Raw genomic sequence first — 22,782 nt, forward strand, 5'->3', positions numbered from 1 at the left:
ACCTGCGTCGCGCAAACCTTTTTTTTTTTTTTTTCATTTATATTTTTTTATTTAATTTTTAATAAATATTATAATTAAATTCTAAACAATAATTAATAAACCAAGAAAAAGTAATTAATTATAGAATATATGAAAATGTACGTTTGTCTGAACAAAAAAAATAAAAAACTGCAAGTCTTCTAAGTTTAATACATCATGCTACTCGGTATCGTTTGGGCGAAATGGCTGGGAAGTCGAAGGTGGAGCAACATTAGGTGCTAGCATCGTCGGGATTTGGAGGCCGGACATCGGTAAGGCCTGAACAATCATATTCATCCTCTTGTCCTGGGCCCTAATATGGTCACCCTGGGCCGCAACCTGACCTCTTAGGGTTATCACTTCCTCCAAGGAATTGACCTCTCATGTGGACAATTTGGAAGAAGAAGCACCCGTTTCACGAACCCCCGCCTTCCCCGTACACCGAACAACCTTACCATGACGACGACCGAACTTCTGATCCTGGACCTCAGTCACGATCTGAACATCTGCATCCTTGGGTACAATGACGTCCTCAATCGGGGTCTCTGGGGGAAGCTGCGATGTTGCTTCTTGGAGAATAGCAATTAAACCGTGGCAGTATGTGTATTTTGTGAGCAAAAATGATAGATTTTTTCACTGATTTGTTCCACCTCATGAAAGGTTTAGAATAAACTTTACATGGGATATGTGGGTTATAATGCAACTGCTCAAAAGTATAGTATTTAAATAGTTGGGTCCTGCACTGCTTAAGTCTTTTCAAGTAAAATTCTCATCTAAGGTAATACCGTAATAGCTCGAGGCAATGGGTTAAGCAGTCAGGCATATCATATATAAGTATGTGCATCAAATGTTTTCTAGTTTCAATCCCCTGTGAAAAGTTAACACTTCCTACAAATCTGGAAAAGCCATATGCAAGGCTCATTCTTCAGAACAAGAATACAGGTTTTTCACAACTATCTAAAAGAACAAGATTTTGAAGAATACATCTAACATGCATGAATACTATATGTAAGTCAATGCCAATTAAATAAGCAAAAGGAAAATTTCTGTTATGCAGAATAAAAATTAACAACATAAAATAAGATATAATAAGGAAATCTTTTACGAGAATAAAATGTTACAAGTTCTTACGTTCTGCAATAAACTAGCCAAAGAACAAAGTGCGATATTATGTCCTTGTTGACGACCTCAGATGCCTGAGGATGCCTCATATTTGTCTTCCATAGTTCTATTGCCTGTAAAATGCCAAAATGTTAATTTTCTAAAAGGGTGCAATAACGGAAATGAAAAGAATTTCAACCTGGAACTACGGTTTTACCAAACTAACAATTATATGAATCAAACTAACAATTATATATACTTCCCAATATACCATTTCGAATAGCAAACTCCCCAGAGCAATCATTTTCATAGACTAAAAAGCCAAAACCCATTTCGAATACCAAACTCCCCAGAGCAATCAAACTAACAATTATATGTACAATCGTGGTACACAACAGGTTTGACACCAGGATCTTTCAAAATCACTATAGCAGGTGTAGATTTTACCTCAAACCTGTTGGAAAGCATATAAGTTCCTATGAAATCAAAGATGCATAATTTTCGGTACCCAATTTATAGTAATAGTTCAAGTTTAAACTCACAATAGTAGTGTTTGTGTTATTTTAGACTCAAGTCACATAATATTTTGAAAATCTGGAGAACCTGGAGAACAGTACTCTTTCAAGAATTAAACCAAAAGGACAATTCCTCTTCTTACCATAGCACGAATGCAAAAGAAGCATGACTCCAATAATTTTTAGCAGTTTGGCGTATGAATGGAGCAGCACGCACCCCTGTTTTTGAGAAGAAAATGACTTTTACCTGTGAACCAGAAGAACAAAACCATTATCCAAGCGACAGGTCGAAAGTATTAACAATAGATAGCAGCATGTTGCGAAGGCATCTATTTATACGTTGATCAATTAAAATGCATTAGCAAAATATTGAATCTGCAAGTTCCTTGTGAAGACTAACTTTTGCTAGAAACTTTTGCCCTTGAAAATTGAAGTATGCATTCATATCATTTTCAGGTATGTTAAAAGGTGACAGAAAATAAAGAGCAGAAAAGCGAAAAAAGGAAAGGTGAATTAATAACACGCGTAAATCAGCTAAGCAAAAATAAAATCATATGAGAAACCAGATTGGAATCATTGGATAACCTTATACTGGATCAACCTTGAGTTATCTTTTGAACAAATGCGTGACTGAATGCGTGACTGAATACGAGGCAAACCAAGTACGGTTGTTGCAAACCAATGCGTGATTGAATCAACTGAAACTAAACAAAAAGGTACTGTTATCTAAAATGAAAGAGTGCATTACAAAGCTTAGATAGGTTGGCAGTTGACCAAACCCAGTGAAGCTTAAGAACTAAAACCCAGATTTGCATCAGACCAACTAAATTCAGTAAATTAATTAAATCAATTCATCCTTAATTTTGCATCAGACCAACTAAATTCAGTAAGCAGACCAACATTTGCATCAGAAACCCTTACCTTGATTTTGGGAGTTGATTCCCGTCGGTTTCGATCGTGTGGCTGCCCGTCGTTTAGAACGAGAGGGAAGAGATAGGTATACGGGAAAGAGAGAGGGAAGACAGGTCTGGGTTCAAGATTTGGGGATCAAGGTTGCGAAGAGGAGAGATAGAGGAGATGAGGACTATGGGAAGGGGAGATACGGGAAAGATAGAGGAGATGAAGTCAACAGGGTTCCCAAACGGGAAAGATGGAGCCAGAGGGAAAGATAGAGGAGATGAGGACTATGGGAAGAGGATATGCGTCTACTGGAAGAGAGATGAATACGGTAAAGATGGAAGGGTTCAAGGTTTTCAACTGGAAAGAAAGAGGTGAACGGGTTCAAGGTTCCCAAAATTAGAAAATTGAAAAAAAAAGCGCCTAACTTTCACTATTTACCTCCAAAATTTTCAACTGGCGCGACGTGGGAATACAATTTGACGTCGCGGAAAGTGGTTTTGCGCGACGATTACATTAAAGCGTTGCGCAAAGTAATTTGTTTTTTTTTTTAAAATTATTAAAAAATTTATCACACACGCCAAGTCCATCACTCTTCAGCATCCAACCGTCAAACTTGTTTGTATATGCTTCGAAATCGCATACGCCAAAAATGGCAAAAAACAAATATGTAGATATCAAGTAACGAGACAAAAAATTTTGACGGTTATAAAGGAAAAATCACGATTTAACAGTAGTTTTAACTCCGATTTTAATGATTTTTTTACAGCTACACTCCTGGATCCTATATGAATACAATGAACTAATTCGATCATCAATTTAAAGTATTAATAGAAGTGGATACCACAAAATCTTATGTTATACTTAATAAAAGTATAAATAAACTCTAAGTGTTAGTGAATCTATCGTTTTGATGGGAAACGCATTGTACGAAACTAATTTGAACGATCCAACCGTCAAACTTGTTTGTATATGCTTCGAGATCGCATACGCCAAAAATGGCAAAAACAAGCATGCAGAGATCAAGTAACGGGACAACAAATTTCGACGGTTATAAAGGAAAAATCACGATTTAACGGTAGTTTTAACTCAGAGTTTGATGATTTTTTACAGCTACACTCCTGGATCCTATATGAATACAATGAACTAATTCAATCGTCAATTTAAAGTATTAACACAAGTGGATACCACAAAATCTTATATTATACTTAATGAAAGTATAAATAAACTTTAAGTTTGATTGCGCGACGCACATTCCTAATGTCACATAAAGTCTCTTTGCACGACGCACATACGTCACGCAAAGATGTGCCTACGTCACGCAAACAATTCTTTTGGTATTTCCTTCAGTTTGATCATCAACTCCAAACATTCTAGCCTCCCAAACAGATCAAATGAAAAGAAAAAAAAGTTGGTGACTTTGCGCGACGCATGCCCACCTACGTCGAGCAAAACAACTTTGCGCGACGTAGGTGGGCATGCGTCGCGCAAAGGTGGGAAAAAGCGGTAAATTCTTAGGGTTTGGCGCCAAAATTTTGCGCGACGAAGGACTACGTCGCGCAAAGCCGTTTTGCGCGACGTTATTTTATGTGTCGCACAAGTTTTCGTCGCGCAAACATGTTTTTGTACTAGTGCATTCATTCTACTCACCGACCAAGCTCGGTCAATGAATTGGCACACCCGCATTCACTAAAGGACACAATTAGCTCATTAGCTATTTGGCATGCACGCTATGTAGGCTAATTAGTTTTTAGGGTCAACAATAAGTCACTATTGGAATAGGGTCATGTCGAAAAAGTGCTCATCAATGTTGTTACTTTTGTTACTATTATTTTGGTTGTTTCATTGAACTCGTTCAGGCTCTGCAAATTCCTCCTTCGAATTTCCTTCACTACCCTCTTGAACATGCCTAGGCTTGGGTGCTCCATGTGCCACGGACTGGCTAGTCATCATAATGACGATATGGATGTAAACCATCAACTAGGTTGTCAACGTTTAGGCAAGTTGAGAAACCTGAGCAACAAGAGCATTGAAATGATGAAATCTGATTGGGTAACATGTTCAACCCTACGGCCATCGTCGGCAGGGTTCTAATCACAACCACCACTATTGGCTATTGAGAATATTGCTCTTATACCACTTGAAACGTTGTGACAGAAGATTATTCAACGATAATCTTAAATAAGAAAACTAGAACCTTCCAGAAAGTATGACAAAACCTCAAAAGCTTATTGAAGGATAATTGATAAGATAACAAACATAATGCCTAAAGGAGTCCAACCAGAAAGTATTTATAGTCAAACCCTAGGAGTCCAAAAGGAAGGAAAACTAATGAAAATGGCTTGAAAACTTTGAGTTTTAACGATAAGGACGAAATAAAAGGTAAAGTGAATAGTACCATGATTGACTTTTTAGTGTAAAAATATGGTTTTTCGTTAAAATGAACAGTACTATGAGCTTTTCGTTAAAGTTCCCGTCCAAAAGTTAACCAAATAACAAAATATCGAAACATCCTTAAAACTTAAAACCGTAATAAAAACACTATAAACAATGGATTTCAGCTGAAAATTCTCATACATCGTGAAAACTTGGTGAGTTTGATACACATCGCCATTCTCTTTGAAATAACGAGTAATCGACCCAAATCAATCATTGGAGCCTAAATCTACAAAGCTTTATTTTTGTTGTCCGATTTGCACTTTTTAATTTGATTTTCAATTCATTCTGCCATTTGATCTACGTAAAAAAATAGAATTAAGATGATGAAGGCTAATATTTAGGTTTTAAGTCTTTGATGTTAGTTCAAGTGATGATGACAAGTGAGTTAAACAAAAATAAACCAAGTCAAAATTCGATTCCGTTTTAATGTAACATAAAAAAAAATAAAAAAATAAAGTTGTTAGGGTTGAGGGTTCCACCTGAAATAAGTTAAACTATATATATATATATATGAAGAATTTTTTGGATGAAATAAATTATTGGACACTCGTATCTTCTTCAACTCCATATGAATTTGAGGCCGCTGCTTTTTTGGAGCATTTTTGTTGGCCCATTTCTCGGCGAGGGCAGCAACCATCATTTGGTGCCCATCCAAGATCCCTTGATAAAGTCGGTCTTGGGGGACCAGAAAAATGTTGTGAACTCCCCAAATCCAAAAAAAGTTGGTGATAATTAAGTAATGAGAGGACGATTTTCGTGTGGTAGTAATTGAGATCCCATTCAAATTTCGGAGAATTCGTTCATATTCTAGCGGCTGAGCAGTCTCAAGCTCCACCCCGTTACGCTCTCTGAAAAAACTAGGACGACAATCCAAAGAAAATGGTGTGATATAAGTTCCTCATGTTGAGGGTGAGACGGAAAATTAAGGGATCGTGTCTTTCAATTCTTCGACACGTTGTAGGGCATGCATGCTCTCGCTCATCGAAACAAATTTGACTCAATTACGGGAGAGTTGTTACTTGCATGCAAAGTTAAGAAGAATTAGTATATGAGTTAATAATAATAAATTTGTAAACAGAAACGAGATGTGTTACTAGTAGAGCACATATGCACATTGTCTTGCTCCTTCCCCAACAATGTGGTTAATAAGCACATTGTTTTGTGAGAATCTAAGATTGTATTTAAAGAGCACCTTAATATTCCTCTGTACAAAGAAAACAAATTTAAAATTTGGATTTTTAGTTGATATACACTAATTTTTTTTATTTGGATTTCTAAACGAAAAAACCTAGAAGTTCATAGGGAAAAACAATAATTAGAATTTGGTGCTTACCACTCTCATAATTTCAGAATTTCACAGTAAACTTAAATCTTCTACGTATTTCTTACCATGTTGCATCTACTCTTCTTCATTTATTCTTTCTCTAGATGTATGTCTCTTCTATGACGAACATAAATAAAAGAATAATTCTATTCATAATAAATTATACCGTATAATGTGACAAGTGATTATCATGAACACATTAATTAGTGTTTTTTTTTTCCAACTGCCATATCAATTAGTGTTTTATTGAAATTTTCTCGTTGAATATTGAAGTTTTCCCATTGGATACATCATATATCACATCATATGGCATAAAAATATAAGTGACACACCTCGTCCCGAAGGAGGGCATGCTGGCCGTCACTTGAGAGTGACGTAACCATTTACACAGTTCGGAAGCTTTAAAGATATAATTACTAAGATGTAACACCCAAGGGTGAATCCTACTTTTGTGAATTCTCAAGATGTCCAAGACCGCAACCTAGGCTCTGATACCAACTGACACACCCCGAATAATGCGCGTGCCTCAAAGGGCATTTTTGTAAAATCCTTTATTAAACTTTCAAAACTCTTAAAATCATGGACGGGCTGTCACAATAAGGCTATTTACCTAAAGGTCATTTAAAAATCTTTAATTAGCCATATATCAATGATCATTTTTTTTTTGTAGACATAATCAGTGAAATATGTATACTAATGCATAGGTCAATGAAGCATGCTGCATAGGTTTAAGTTAGTTAGAAAATAACTATTTTACTCTTTTCTCTTCACTCTATTCTTTTCCTTATCTCTTCACCTCTCTTGTCCTTATTTAATCTCTTCTAACATGGCTTTTTCTCCATTCTCTCTTCACTCTCTCCCATTCTTCTCTCCTCCCTTCTCTCTGCCGTTCTCTATAATAATATGTCCTCCATCATATTATTATCACTTCTTCTGCAACCTAAATCTTCATAGAATTAATTAAGCAAATTAGCAACATCACTAAGGGCTGCTATTTTCTCGGTTTTATCTGCAAATCTTGGAGCCATGTGGGAACTCTTGCTTTTGAGAGTTCCAATGTCGTTGCTTATGACTCAATGAACCTTCATGTAACTAGTTTTAAACTGCTTCGACAATCTCCAAACGAGATGTCATCCTAAGTGGAATGTCATACAATCAAATTTGAAAGTAGGAAGAAGTTTAAACCAATATGCCAATCCTATGTGGATTGACATATAAATTTTCTACTGCCAAATTTGACATATGAGAAAATGTGTTGTCAAATAATTTTTAACTATTTTATTATGTGGATCCCCTTAATGCACCGATTATAGATCTTGAATTTTTTTTAAATGATTTCTCTTTAAAAATGCGTCTTACAAATATCATTTAGAGGTATTTGTCAATTTGCCTCCCGAACTTGTAAGGATTAACCAATTTCCCCCTAAAATGTAATTTTAGCCAATATTCCCCTTCAACTCTCATAATTAGTCGATTTCCATCTCGTTGTAAAATTTTCATGGGTAAAAGACTATTTACTACCCTCATGTTTTGTGGTTTTCAACATTTAGTACATTAAGTTTTTTTCGTCTCAGATTCATAGCTATAGTGTAAATTTTGGGACAGTCTCATACATCCGTTAGTCAAACTGTTAAATTTACCGTTAATTGTGATGTGGCGCCATGACTGGGCGCCACGTGTCATCCACGTTTTTTTTTCTTCTTTTCTTCTCTCTTCTGCAATTTTTTTTTCTTCCTCCTTCTCCTTCTTCCTTCCTCCTTCCTCCTCCTTCTTCTTCTTCTTCCTCTGCATTTGGGGAAGTTTTTTTTTTTTTTCTTTTTTCCTTTTTCTTCTTTCTTCTTCTTCCTCCTTCTTCTTCTTTCTTCTTCTTTCTTCTTCTTCTTCTTCTTCTTCTTCCTCCGACTGCAACCTTTTTTTTTTCCTTCCTCCTTCTTCTCCTTCTTTCTTCCTCCTTCTTCCTTCCCCTTCTTCCTTCTTCTTCCTTCTCCTTCTTCTTCCTCAAATCTGGGGAAGATGAAGGTTTTTTTTTTTCTCTTTTGAGGAAGGAAGAAGGAGAAGAAGGGGAAGGAAGAAGGAGAAGAAGAAGGAGGAAGAAGAAGAAGGAAGAAAAAAAAAAGTTGCAGTCGAAGGAAGAAGAAGAAAAAAAATAAATAAAAAAAATAAAAACCTTCATCTTCCCTAGATTCGGAGGAAGAAGGAAGAAGGAGAAGAAGGAGGAAGCAAAAAAAAAAGAAAAAAAACCTTCATCTTCCCCAGATTCGGAGGAAGAAGAAAAAGAATAAGAAGAAGGAAGGGGAAGGAAGAAGGAAGGAAGAAGGAGAAAGAAGAAAAAATAAAAAAATAAAATAAAAAAAACGTTGATGACACGTGGCGCCCAATCATGGCGCCACGTCACAATTAACGGCAGATTTAATAGTTTGACTAATGGATGTATGAGACTGTCCCAAAATTTACACTTTAGGTATGAATCTGAGATGAAAAAAACTTGATGTATTAAATGTTGAAAACCACAAAACATGAGGGTAGTAAACAATCTTTTACCCAATTTTGATAATTTCCATCCATTATTCCTATTCATATGTCACGCGTTATCACGTGACCACAATAGAAAATTATTTTCTCCCTACCTTCTCCTTCCTTTTCTCCACCCACGTGCGATCTACAACATATTTCTCCACAGCAGTAGCTTGACCTAATTCAACACCCAGGTGTTATCCGTCATTTGAGTTTAAGAAATGTATGTCGAAATTGAAAGAAAAAGATTGGATTTTTGTGAAGAAAATCACAAAAGTGAGAAATTTGACAACCTCTAAAAGGCCCAAATGAAGGATGGAAGAGCTAAAGAGATAGAAGGGATTAAAAAAGACGTCTTGACGAATGTCAGAAGGTCCCAGATATCGATTCGGCTCGACTCATCTCCGCAACCAGGTACAAACTTCTCCCTGAATGGGGCTATGGTTGCGTCGCCACCGTCATAGTCGTCAACCAAACATCCCCCACCCCATCAACACAGACAACTCTGACAACAAGCTCGTTCTTCTCTCTACTCCGCCTCCTGCGGCAACTAGAACTTCAACATACCGACCTATCCACGCCTTTGACTAAATAACATGAAACTGAATTATAGGTTTGGAAATTAGATGAGAAACATAGGGTAATATTGGGTTTGAAAGGTCAAACAAAGAAGAAACATACAAAAATGCTGGTTTGAGAGTGAGAAGAAAAGGAAGAAGAATGTATGGAGAAATTCACATTATTGCCCTTTAAAAGGTTATCATGTGAATAGCTTGTGGAATGTAGGGATAAAAGTGTCCAAACACTCTTTCTTTTTAGCCTCCTTCTCTCTTCCCTCTTTCTATCTGTGTTATTGTACCTCTTCTCGGCTCACTCTCCAAGCTTTCACACATTTATTCTATGTTAGCCATTTTCTTTCTGTCTTTGTAATCTTAAAAATGTAGGAATAACATTATTCAAATGCTTACGAAAAAAAAATTACACCTTTAATGAAAGCAAGACTGCAAGACATTACCCCAAAAGAAACCCATTTAGGAATGTACCAATAATTTCCGGTTAAGTATTCAAACGAAGAATTGCAGACTTCAAGCATTAAAATTCTTACATGTTCAGGCAATTATGACTCAGATAAACCGAACAGCAAGCACTTGACTCTTTGATCTTCAAATGAGCAAAAGCAAACACACAAAATGGGCAGAATCAACATTAACCCATGAATGCAGACTTCAAGAATTGCAGACTTCAAGCATTGCAGAATTGACAGCGAGGAGGCCGATGATGAGGTCCGGGCTGCCGGTTATGCCGATGCAGAGGGTGGTGCTGCTGAGGCGCTCGAGGGTGAGCTAGCGCTTGCAAACGAGGGAGCAGGCATCACGGTTGGGCTTGGATTCAAGCCTTCAGAAGACCTCAACGATCAGCTCGCAAGGAGACACATGTTGATCCTATCATGGCCTTGCATTGCACCGTAGAGGTATACTTACACAGACACATAGAGAGAGAAAGAGGAGGCTAGCAAAAATAAAGAGTGTGGTTGGACATTTTTATCCTTATACTTATCTGAGTTTAACATAAGTTTGTTTTTTGGGTTAATTTTGCTAATAATCTTCATCATAAGGGTTTAAATCCTATGTTTTTTTTACCACATGGGCAATTCTCCGAATACCTTATCACTACGGGGACTATTAATCCGATTTGGCCTAAAATTTTTGAAAATTAACGGCATGGTGGAAATTGACTAATTATGAGAGTTTATGGGAGAAATCGGCCACAAAAATTAAAGTTGAGAGGGAAATTGGCCAATCATTTATAACAAAAAAAGATATGGACCAGAGGAACAAAAAATCTGACATTACCACAACAGTAATCAAATTAACATTTGATATTTCCATTAAAAATGCTCGTAACAGATATAATATTTAAGCAAACATAACTAGTGTAGAATTACTCCATGTAAAATTAAAAAATAAATAAAAATAAAATGGTTATCAAATAGTTTTCACCGTTCAAACTTTGTAGTCTCCTCTCACTACTTTGTAGTCTCCGCTCTGATTACCTTCGTTGACGTCAAGCATGTCACCGTTCAAACTTTAAACCCATTTTTTTATTCTCAAAGAAAAATATGTTCATCTTTGATGCACGCTCAACCATTGCTCGATGAGAAGCCGCATAGCTTGTGCAACCATTGCTTCAACCAAGCTTATGCAAGACAATCATAGAGAACCTCCATATTCTTCTTCTTCTGGGTAAGCAATCTGAGTCTTTCTTCATATGCCCTTCACACATGTTTTCGTTTATGGGTTTTCTTTTTCTTTCTGAATAAGAAAGCTTAATGATTTCATTTCTTGGTTTTTAATGGAAGAATAGGGTCTGGTTATAGTGTAAAGAAGTAGGTTTTGTAAGATTATGAGTACAAAATATGTGATAGAACCGGTCATAGTGTTTGATATTGATATGGAAAAGTCTTGATTAAAGCTATTTGGTTGTCCTCAATGTTTTAGGATAACAGAATTGTGTGAAGTTCAATTGGTTTGGGAAAAGAACTTATTGTTGGAACTCTATAAGGTTTCATAATTCTTTATGGCTTCATCATCAGGATCGAATAATGCAGGTATGTAAAAAATTTGTTCTTGAGTGTATTTAATAAAAGGCTTATATAATTTGTGATTCAATTGGATGAATTCAAGTTCCTCGGATAAGAAGTTGCAAACTTGTTCTTACAGGTTTGTCTCAGATTATGGAGAAGAATTTTGTTCTGTTGGTTGGGATTTTATTGTTGTAGATTGTAGTTCATTGCTCTGATGCTGATTTGAAGGTAAATAATGAGAACTTATATTTTTGGAGTGAATTTAGTTGTTCTGTGGTCTATATTTATTTGTTAGAGGTTTTGAATGTATGTAGAATCCGGTGTGACAACTGATTTGGACCGCAAAAGTTTGTTAGCATCGGATAATTCAAATGGTTCCATTGATAACATTGTTGGGTCTAATTCAGTTTTGAATGCTAACAATGTTCAAAAGGTGAAGAAAGACGGAGATCAGGTGGTTGGATCAAATGAGGGTATTAGGGATAAGAAGAGCAATTCAAGTAAGGAAGTAGGTGTGAAAAAATCTGATAATGTGGCAAAGAGTGGTGAAGGGTTGATAGGAGCATATTTATGCAACTTAGTTAGCTTGTTTCTTGGCATTTACTTAGTTTAATTCTAGTTATTTTAGTACTTTAAGCTATTTTCGTGTGTTTGTAGGTTCAAATAACAAAGTTGGCAACAAAGTGCTATTTGGAGCATTTTGGAGCATTTTTGGTCCAAGATTGGATAGTGCAAGCATGGAGACATGAGGATGGACATTTTTGAAGATTAGAAGGCTAGAAATCAGCATGTGTGTGTGCAAGTGTGTTGACCTACAACTACAAACATCCATCCACTACACCCATTACATCCACTCATTACCAAACACTCACTCATTTCACCCAACACATCCCCTCATTACAACCACCCAACACATTCACCTACCACTACATCCACTCATTTCACCCAACACATCTACTCATTACAATCACCCAACACATTCACCTACCACTACATCCACTTATTTTACCTAACACATCCATTCACCTACCACTACATCCAGTCATTTCACCCAACACATCCACTCATTTCAACCACCCAACACATTCACCTACCACTACATCCACTTATTACCACCACCCACTACATCCTCTCCCTTGCCTATAAATATATCCATCCAAAGACACATTGAGGTGGGACAGTTTAGGGAGAAGGGAGGAAGACACATTCTGCTGCAAGGCAGAGTCTTTTCTTCTTAACCAATCTACACAATTCTCCACTCTTTGCCGCATTCAATACAACCTTCATCCAAACACATCCATTCCTCCATACAAACAAACCTTCAAACACATACCAACACCTTGTGCTGTAGCAAAGGAAGGGAAGGAAAATGCTTGGACGTGCTTGCTGTCTAACTTGGATCGTTGGAGCGTTTAGGTGTTTTCTTTCTTTTGTTTCCAATGTTTAAATTCATTTTCTTTTGGTTTGTTGTGAATATGAGTGGCTAAACCCCTATTGGCTAGGGGTGATTTCAAAGCCATGATTATGTGTGCAATATAATTTGATAAATTCCAGTTATGAACTCTTGAATCGTGAATGCAGTTGGCTTAACTATTTGATTGATAACTTATTTGTATTTGTTAATTAAGGGTCGACACTTAATTAGCATGCATAAATCCGTTGCTAGAATATAAGGAAGTTTAACATAATCGTTACAAACTTATATTCACATGTAGTGAAGGTCGCTTATAAACGATCGCGTTAAGTTCAATTCCTAGCATGAGTGACATGATGTCATAGTTGCAAGTGCTTTGTCAATGCTTATGATTTTCATTAAACATAATGATCTTTTATTGTATCTCTATTATGATGTCATGTAGGGAACTTTAAAAGAATGTTTTTGGTTGTCGAATGATGTCATCCAATCCAATAAAACAAGGAAAATCTGAGAGTTAACTAGTGATGTCACGGTTAATTTGGAGCATTGTCGTTCATAATTCAATGAAGTAGTAACTGGAAATCGAGTTATTTGCATACATGTCATGTGTGGAGAAAAAGCCTCTAGCTATCCCATCCATCATCTTATTTCTCAAATTTGTTTTACAATCTGTCTAGTTTTTCATACTTGTTTGTTTGTTTCAACTTCGTCCAAAACTCAATCCCCCTTTACTTTAGTGTGTCTAATTAGTTAGAATCTGTTTTAATTTGTGTTTTTAAATGTTTTGATTCAAGTAAAAGTCAATTTTCGTCCAAACATTCCTAGTGTCTAGTTTAAGTTTATTTAGTTGTTCTAAGCTGGTTTGAGTATTTTAAGTTTGCTTTGAGTCTTGTGAGTCTTGTTAAGTATTTTTAAGTTTAGTTTTATGTTTTTGAGTCAGTTTAGAGGTTATTAGCAAGCCCTCCTAATCCCTGGTCCAGAACGATCCCTACTTATACTTATACTACAGTTGTCAAAAGAGGGTTAAATTTGTGTGTTAAGATAATTTTCGCATCAAGTGTCGAGCGAAGGATCTAAATTAGAGGGCAAGGACAAGAAACAAAAGCAGAGTGATGGGTTGGAATCAAAGGAAGTGCCTAAGGAGGTGGATAATGGTGCAAATACGGTCTTTGTGAACCTCATAGGGAAGGAGGGGACGCGGAGTGAGGAATGTGATACATCTAATATATGTACTGATGAGGGCAACCAGTTGGTTGCGTGTTTGAAAGTTCTCGGAAATGGTATGTTTTACATTTTGTATTCATGGTAGTTCTGTGCATATTTCTTGTTTATACTATCCATCCTTGGTGTTTTCCTTATTTCTTGGACTAATGGATTGTTCTCATTCAACTAAATTATCAGTCTGGTTAAGAATTTTGTCATGCAATAAATATTCAGATATGTTCTTTATGTGTTTTCAGATCATTATTCATTTAGCATACTGAAATATAGTTTTTTAATTGTATTTTTTATAGTTAAGTTTGTATTGTTTTGCATTGATCATACTTGACTTATTGTAGGTTATCATTTTTCAAATTCTCACCATCTTTCACTTTTAATTAAGAACATGGCCAAAGGCCCTCTCTTGGTTACCATTGTAACTCTTGATTTTGTGCAACTGGACGAAACAAAAATTCAACTTGAAGAGAAAGAAAACAGAAAAGTAAGTGTAAAGAACACTAAAGAGTTGGTCGATCACAAAATATGTTTATTTATTTATTTTTTATTTTTTATGATTTCTTAATTGAAGCTAGTATATTTTCACTATGATGCAAATTCTTCATACCGTCCTGTTTTACTTTAGACTATGATGTCTAATACTTGTATAAATAAATTGTGCGATTGCTTTTGCAAAATAGTTGAAAAGGGATCCCTAGGGCTATAGAGAATCAATTTCTTAATTCTTTTAACAAAAATGCAGCCTAATGTTAATATTCATCATCACATCACACCTGGTTGATAATGCTTCCCTGCTTGAAAGACTTCATAGAAGATTCAATTTGTCCTTGTATTCTAATTGGCAAATGAGAATTTTTTTTTTTCCGCAGGGAAACTTGGTTCCTTTGATACATAGAGTGTCATAAGTTCTTAAACTTTCCAGATGCATACAGCTACTATGAATTGGCTAAATCTTTACACCTATACCCCACGTGGGTAGTATGTCTATCCAAAAAGTACCTTGTAGTAACGAAATCCCATGCAATATCAGTATTGCAGATTCACCGAGTAAGCAATACTTTAATAAGAATCCCACTACACAATAGATTGGTTGATTCAAAAGTCTGTTTCTTATATTGATAGCAAATGTCTTTGCCAAGTTGGCTTGAACACATGATTGGCATTATGTAACTCATTTTGTTTTTGCATTGAAAAAATCTAGGCGGTTTTCTATGGATGTTATAAGCGTAATGCTTGTCACCATGCTAAAAGTGGATTTTGATCTATATAATTTGGGTTCTGCCGGTTTTGGTTTCTGTTGGAAAGGGAGGGGCTGGCAGTTCAATTGTCCTAAAAGCTAGAAATGGTCGATGCAACCTTGATTTGAAGGACCTAATCACAAACAATTCCAGGAAGAAGCCTGAGAATTCTTCAAACTTCGCCTACACAAACTTCCCAAAACAAAAACCTACGATTGCAATTATGTTCTTTGCTTCAGCAATGATATTAGCATCGGCTTGGATGTGCATCAGCTTTAGAAATAGGCGGGTCTCTGGCAGTGGGTTGAAATATCAAAAGCTAGATAAGGACCTACCAATTTCCAATGGAAAAAACCGGGTGTTGCATGTTAACGATGTATGGGATAATAACTGGGACGATAATTGGGATGATGAGGAGGCACCTCACACACCCTTGATGCCGATTACTCCTAGTCTTTCTGGCAAGGGCCTCGCCTCACGACGGTTGAACAAGGAAGCGTGAAAAAATTAGTCAGTTAGGTTGACAAAGAGATTATAGATACATGTTCCTATTTTTGTTGATTTGTTTGTCATTGACAGACAATTATTTGATTTTTCATTTCCCAAGCAGGTGTAAAAATAGGAAAAAGGTTTTCCCCACTTATTTATAGGAGGTTATGTGCTGACTTGTACACCAAAAGCTTTTTGGGTGTCTTTGGTGAAGTTTTTCTTTGGGCATTTTGGCATAAAAGTCCTTAATCTTTGCATTACTTCATTGTAGGACGCCATTTAAAACTTGAATTCCCTTTTCTAGGGCAAGTGTGGGTTGCTTGTTGGCTAGGCTACGCCTCTCTTGTACCCAAGTTTGAATTTCCTTTTCCTTAGATTAAAGTAGTTTTGAATATCACTTTGGCTTGTCACTGACCTTACTCACACAAACCTCGTTTTTTGGTTAATTCGGTCTTGTGGATGCAAATTTCTTCCTCCTTGTTCTTGGACAAAATTGCACCTACAAAACAAACAACACTTTAGGTTAAGGCCAAGAGCTTCACGCGCCCACAATGATTTTGGGGAAGGGGGGGTTTAGTCAAAGAACCTCCGATGTTGAAGTTAGAATTTTGAGGGAAACTTTTTTGGAGAATTTAGAGAATTTAGCAAGAGTGCAGAACGTAGGTTTTGAAGAAAATGAGTGCATTTATATAGGGGTGTGGCCGGCCCCTTTAGGAGGAGGAGGACCGGCCACTTGGATGGTTTTTTGGGTGAGATTCATGATTTGTTGCTAATTAATAAATTAACTAGGTAATAAATCAATTAATTAGCTAATTAATATATTTAGAAATGAATGATTTAGGGGTTACCTTGTGGAGAAGATTTTATGAGGATGGATGAAATAGGTTTTGAATAAATACTTATTTTGGGCACTTTTAACTTGATTGAGGGATGATTGCCCACTTCTTGCGGGTAGAAATCTTGGTGTGCCTCGAGGGTAATCTTGTTTTTTTTTATCCAAAATCCATGTGTCGCCTCTATATTTTTCTTGATTATTTTTAGCTCCACAAATGCCCCCGCACCTACTAAGCTGTACGCAGGAAAGGGCAGCAGGTGTAGAGGTGTAGAGTTCTCCAGCTTTGATGCAAATTCTCACTTGGACTTAGAATTAGATTCTTCTAGGAAATGGAAATAAAACGCATCCAAAGCCTATTTAAGCCTACCTTAAGTAGGGGATTAAATCAACTTCGGAGGGCAATTATATGTCCCTACAAGAAAGAGAGAAAACTAGAGGATATTTGGTAGCTTGCCCATGCAAAGAATCTTCTTTCATTGATTTCTTTGTCTTTTTCGTTCTGTACCGATGTAAGAAAAACTTAATTCTTCTTGTCTTCTTCTTTGGTAGTCCTGCCAAGGGGCAACCGTCAGGGTGGTGTGGCACATCGGCTGACAGGGGCTAGGAATCGACTTGGCATGGGCTAAGGAGGTGGTGTGGTAGAGGCCATTGCTTATGCTGCTCGACTTGACTAAAGCTAAGGATTGGCTCGACATGGGCCAAGGAAGTGGCGTGGCATGGGCCACGGTTTGGGCAGCTTGCTAAAGATGAGGAAACTGCTTGAGTTTGATTTCTCAGCTACCGTAGATGGAGCAATCAAGGATGGAGTTACTAAAGATGAAGTGTCGGATGGGCGAAATGTTGAGTGAAAAGTGGTTGCTGCCCCCTGACCATTCGCTGCCTAGTTAGTCTTCAAGCATTCGATCTTTTGAGCTATGTGGCCTTCTCACACTAAAGAGCTTACCCAAATGGGTGTCGGGGAATCAGTTTACCTATCGCACTTGAAAGCAATTAGTTTACCTTCTCGCACTGGAGAACTATTAGTGTACCTTCTCGCACTGGAGATCAATTAGTTTATCATCTCGCACTGAATAACTTACCAGATGGGTGTCGGCAGATTGGTATACCCTATCGCACTGGAGAGCATGGAAGTCGTTGTCGTGAATGCAGCTGAGGAAGGCTGGACTGCTGGAAAACTAAAATAATCCACACCCTGCGAGGTCTTGTTTGGCGAACTGTTTGAGACTTTGAACTGCTTTTGGAACCCACGTAAGGGTATAAGCGCAGTAAGCTGCTCCCAAAATTATTATGCCATCATTAGGTGTTTTGTCGTGCGCCCTTTTAAGGCTTGGTTAGCGCTAGCCACAGGGCAAGATCGGCACGGCTAAGAACTGTGGTGTAAGATTGGCACAGTTATAAGCCATGGTGATAGATCAATGGCTACCGGGTGCCGTGAAGTAAGTAGGCACGGCTGTTAAAATAGAGTTGGGTTGGCTTGGGCCAGGTTGTGCATAGTAGGAGGAATTGAACCACTAAGTCCGTGATGCTCGATTACTGGTGATGTGCTGCTTCAGTATTAAATCGTCTTAAGTGTTGAGAACAAGGCATGTCCCTAGTTCTTGGTAGTTAGGCTAATGTGTCATTCTGGTACTGGTTTTCCCTTGGCATGCCATTAGGCTGAGCTGCTACCTTTGTCGAAACAAAAGTAATCTTTGTATTCGACAATCTATGTGGGATAGTCCCGTCTGTTCGATCTTGTCATTGAAAGATGACCCGCTATGTTGGTCATGTCTCATCGAAGCATCTCGTTAATAGCTTCGTTACGCGGGAAATCGCGCAATCGTTCAGTTATGAGCCTTTTAACTTTTTCCTGAATTGTTTTTGTTGAGTAGCGGAGCTCTCAGTTGCCCCAGGTCGTGACCTACTGGTTTGGGCTGTTTTTCCATATGTTCGGCTCGTTTATGTCGCAGCTATGGTATATATGGTATGTTCCTAGCAGGTAAGTGAGTAACTCGCAGGCTGCTGGTTGAACTTGAGCTGGATTAAGTGACTGTTTCTTTCAGTCCGTTGTGCTGCCTACTTTGATGTGAAGTGGATGATGCTCCTTGCGGGCATTGCCACAAATGAACACTTCGCCTGGAAGGTCGCTCATGTTGATTATCGGAGGGTGGCCCTAACTGTGAGTGTATGTAGGCCTAGTCGAGAGTGCACGCTCATCCGTGCACTAAAACGAGAGTATACGCTATCTCATGGGCCTAATCGGGATGCTCGGTTCGTGGTTGGTCAAGTGGTTGCTTGCCAGGACGCTGCTGTAGAGGTTCATCGTCTGCTATTGTCCTTCTTTGGGACACCTCGTCTGAGGCACACTTCATCTCGGTACACTGCAAGAGTTGATTCACCAAGGTCATCTGTTGTGCGATGGCGTTTATCAACTCTATGACTTGTTGGGACAAGTGTTGTTCGCCATGTAGGATGTAATGGCTTGGATGGTAGGTTTCTCCATATGTGGTAGACTCCAGGCGCGAGATTTGAGTTGGGAAATGTCAAATCCGAGGATAAATGTGGTGAAAATGCCTCTGGTTCAATTGTAGGCCCTGAATTTTGAAGCCGGGACGGTTGAATAAGTCTTGGACTGATTTGGATTGCTTGGAAAGCCATGAGAGCAGACTAGGCCACAAAAGTGGGCTGCTGAGCATGTGGCGCACATGGGTGTGGGACTAAGCTCTGCTTAGCAATGCGTTGGGTTCTCGTCGGGCTTAAGTGGCTCAGGTTAGCTCGCCTTGGGCTTGGGCCCGTGTGGGCTTTAATGGCATGGTTTAAGCAGTGATTGTGGTGCCGTGAGCCTTGCCAAGGGTGGCTGTCGTGGTGGTCGCCACAGTGGTGCCTCGTGGAGTTGGTGCCACTCCAATTATCGTTGTGTTGAGCCTTGTAAATCGTCGCGGTCCCAATCCTCAAACGTTGGAATTTTCGTTTGTTGAGCTTTCCGAATCTCTTGCCATTGTTCCTTTCTTTTACATTTTATCAAAGAATTGTTAGAAAAAATTCCAAGAATAAGAACGTACGAAAAATCTACAAATGATCAAGAAAACGAAAAACCTTGAATGTGAGAGTCTTTTACGAGCGTTTGATCAAGACTCTCAATGAAAGCACCAATTTGTGGATGCAAATTTCTTCCTCCTTGTTCTTGGACAAAATTGCACCTATAAAACAAACAACACCTTAGGTCAAGGCCAAGAGCCTCACACGCTCACGATGAATGTTGGGGGGGCTTTAGCCAAATAACCTCTAATGCCAAAGTTAGAACTTTTAGGGAAAAATGTTTGGACAATTTAGAGAATTTAGCAAGAGTGTAGAACTTAGGTTTTGGAGAAAATGAGTGTGTTTATATAGGGGTGGTCGGCCCCTTTGAAAGGAGGAGGACCGGCCACTTGGATGGTTTTTTGGGTGAAATTCATGATTTACCTTGTGGAGAAGATTTGATGAGGATAGATGAAATAGGTTTTGAATAAATACCTATTTTGGGCACTTTTGACTTGATTGAGGGATGATTACCTACTGCTTGCGCGTAGAAATCCCAGTATGCCTCGAAGGTAATCTTATTTTTTTAACCCAAAAATTCACGTATCGCCTCTATATTTTTCTTGATTATTTTTTTATCCATAAGTCTAACTCCTACTATCCCAATCATGTGACACTCCTATCGAAGATTTACTCGTGGATTTACTCGGGTTCGAGACTTGGGAGCAGCCTCTCCATAAATGGGGGTAAGGCTAGCCGACATTCACCTCTCCCAGACCCTGCGTAAAGCGGGAGCCTTGTGCACTGGGTACGACCTTTTTATCTTTTTGGTAGTTAACCTTGTTATGAACCGCTCATCTTGTATTGGACTTGATTAAGATCTTGAATGGGACTGTTGGGCTACTCTATGACCTCTTGTTCAACCTCAGAGTTTGTTGGGTTGGGCTGGGAAATTCCTTTATTTAATCTCAATAGGCAGTCCAATAAGGTGAAGAAATAAATATGTGGACTATATAAAAGAAATACTTGGAATAAGATGCCAAATTTCTTCTTCACATTGCAGTTTGTGTCGTAGGGTATGCTAGATGGATCTTGTTTGCTTCTCCTTTATTTTCCTTCATACTTACGTATTAAGAACACTATTTTTCTTTCACTTTCCAATCAAATGTAGATACATTTTTTCTTCTTTTTACAAACGATTTCAAAATAAATTAAGGCCCCATTTGGTATTAGTAATTTTTTTTCATCTGAAATTGCTTCACTCTAAAGTTAAGCAATAAAAAGGTGTGTTAAAACTAAATATTTTGCTTATTTTAAAAGTAATAGCCTCAAGACACTGAATCTGAAAAACAACTTGTAGGTTCGTTTTAAAAGCTGCTATCATAAAAAGCAAAGCTTTTAAGAAATATTTTAAATTTTTGTTCTACCCTCATTAGTTTTAAAAAATGACATCATTTATCTTTTTAAATACATTTCATACCCCGAGGAACAAAAACAACGCCACCACGTACTGCTACAACCATTATATCACCACCATTGTTGTTGCTACCACAATTGTCACCAGTGCTACCCCAACTGCCATCACTACCACCACCATTGTTGCTTCACTGTGGCCAGCATAACCACAATCTCCCCCACTGCCGTTGTCGCCGTCCTTACCACCATTGTTATATATGCACCTCAACCACCACACCTCACTATTGACACCACCACCATATCACACCATTTCTGCTGCCATCACCACCACTAGCCTTACAACACTGCCAACATGACCACCACCATCATTGCCACTAATGTCGCCGCCACCATCACCACAATCGCCACCATTTTTGCTGCCACCACTGTTACCTTTACACCTTACTATTGACACCACCATCATACCGCTACCATTGATGCTACTATTACCACCATTACTACTGCCACCACTATGTCAACACCACCCACACCCGCAATACTATATCCATTTTTGTCATTATTAATAATCATATCACTTACCTAAAAATTTCTTACCTTAAAATTCACCAAACGTTTTTACACTGCTTTTCATACTTACAACACTTCTAAAAGTACAGTTTATCTAAAACTCAACTGCTTTATTTTACAACTGATTATTCTTAAAGCATACTAAAAGAGGTTTTTAAAAGACATAACAATCCCAAACTGGCCTTAAGTCATTAAGCTTGACTCAAATAGTGCCGATGGTTGGAAAATGAATTAGGATGAGACTAGCTCAACAAATCAGTTTCCTTCTATTGTAAAAGAAAAAGAAGACTAGTATGGACATAAATGCACATCTACAAGAAATAGGAACATGCATCTTACTTAACCACCATGTCTACCTTCTATACCCCCTTATTATTTGTGTCCTTTAAATATCTTCAATTCATTCGATTTGATGGTCAAAATTTGAAAGGGTTATGTGAAAAGTAAAAATAATGTATGAATAGCAACACCCTAGTTAAAACGAGTCAATATAATTGAAATATCATGTTCTTTTTGTTTGCAAAGGAACTGAATTAGAGATTTTTTTTTTGTCCCACATAAACTATATTGTCTATATATCAAATTTTGATAAAAATAAAATTTGAACTCGAGAATAATAAAACAGTCACATTACCATGACGAACCAATAATAAACTATATCACATTTTTTTATGCAACGATGTCAACCCAAATATTGCTTGTGAATTAGTTGACTCCTTGTGATTTGTTGGGACAAAAGTAGTTGATGGAGATTTAATCAAAACTATATTTTTTACATGTGAAAATCTAGTGCCCTCTTTTGTCCTTCAATCATAAATGAATTTTTTTTAATTTAGTTAAAAAATAAACTAAGAAAATGTGGCTTAGTAGTAAGGGTGCGGACTACGGCTTCTCAATAAACAAAGAAAATATGGGAGGTCCCATTGAGGGTCCAAGATGGAGAGTTTGCTTGACTAGAGTCACGGGCATGGTGAAATTCCCCGTAGCCTCTTCAGACTCAACGGGGGTGAATAAACGTGACTTGCCATCAGTTGTCCCCCTTTTAAGAAAGGAAAAAAATAAATACTCAGTTATACATTTATAAAAAAAATAAACAAAATTGTTATAAACTTTGTATTTAAGTGTGATTGTGTAAATCCTATATTAGATTTAATACTAGTTATTCTTCCTTATTAGGACTTGTATTCCTTGGAGGAGAAGGATTCTTCCTTCC

The 22,782-nt window shown here is 37.6% G+C and overlaps 1 protein-coding gene and 1 pseudogene across 1 annotated transcript; one reads left to right on the forward strand and one right to left on the reverse strand.

The window, feature by feature from the left end:
- Nucleotides 1-96: 96 nt before the first annotated feature.
- Nucleotides 97-2,079, reverse strand: LOC126599077 (uncharacterized; annotated as a pseudogene).
- A 9,617-nt stretch (nt 2,080-11,696) lies between these two features.
- LOC126598425 (uncharacterized) lies at nt 11,697-15,767 on the forward strand. The gene is made up of 4 exons (XM_050264794.1): nt 11,697-11,947; nt 13,872-14,089; nt 14,384-14,510; nt 15,311-15,767. Exons 1-4 carry the CDS (start codon nt 11,697-11,699, stop codon nt 15,765-15,767), a joined length of 1,053 nt encoding a protein of 350 aa, XP_050120751.1.
- The last annotated feature ends 7,015 nt before the right edge of the window (nt 15,768-22,782 follow it).

This window comes from Malus sylvestris, chromosome 14, assembly GCF_916048215.2.
Source record: "Malus sylvestris chromosome 14, drMalSylv7.2, whole genome shotgun sequence".
NCBI lineage: Eukaryota > Viridiplantae > Streptophyta > Magnoliopsida > Rosales > Rosaceae > Malus > Malus sylvestris.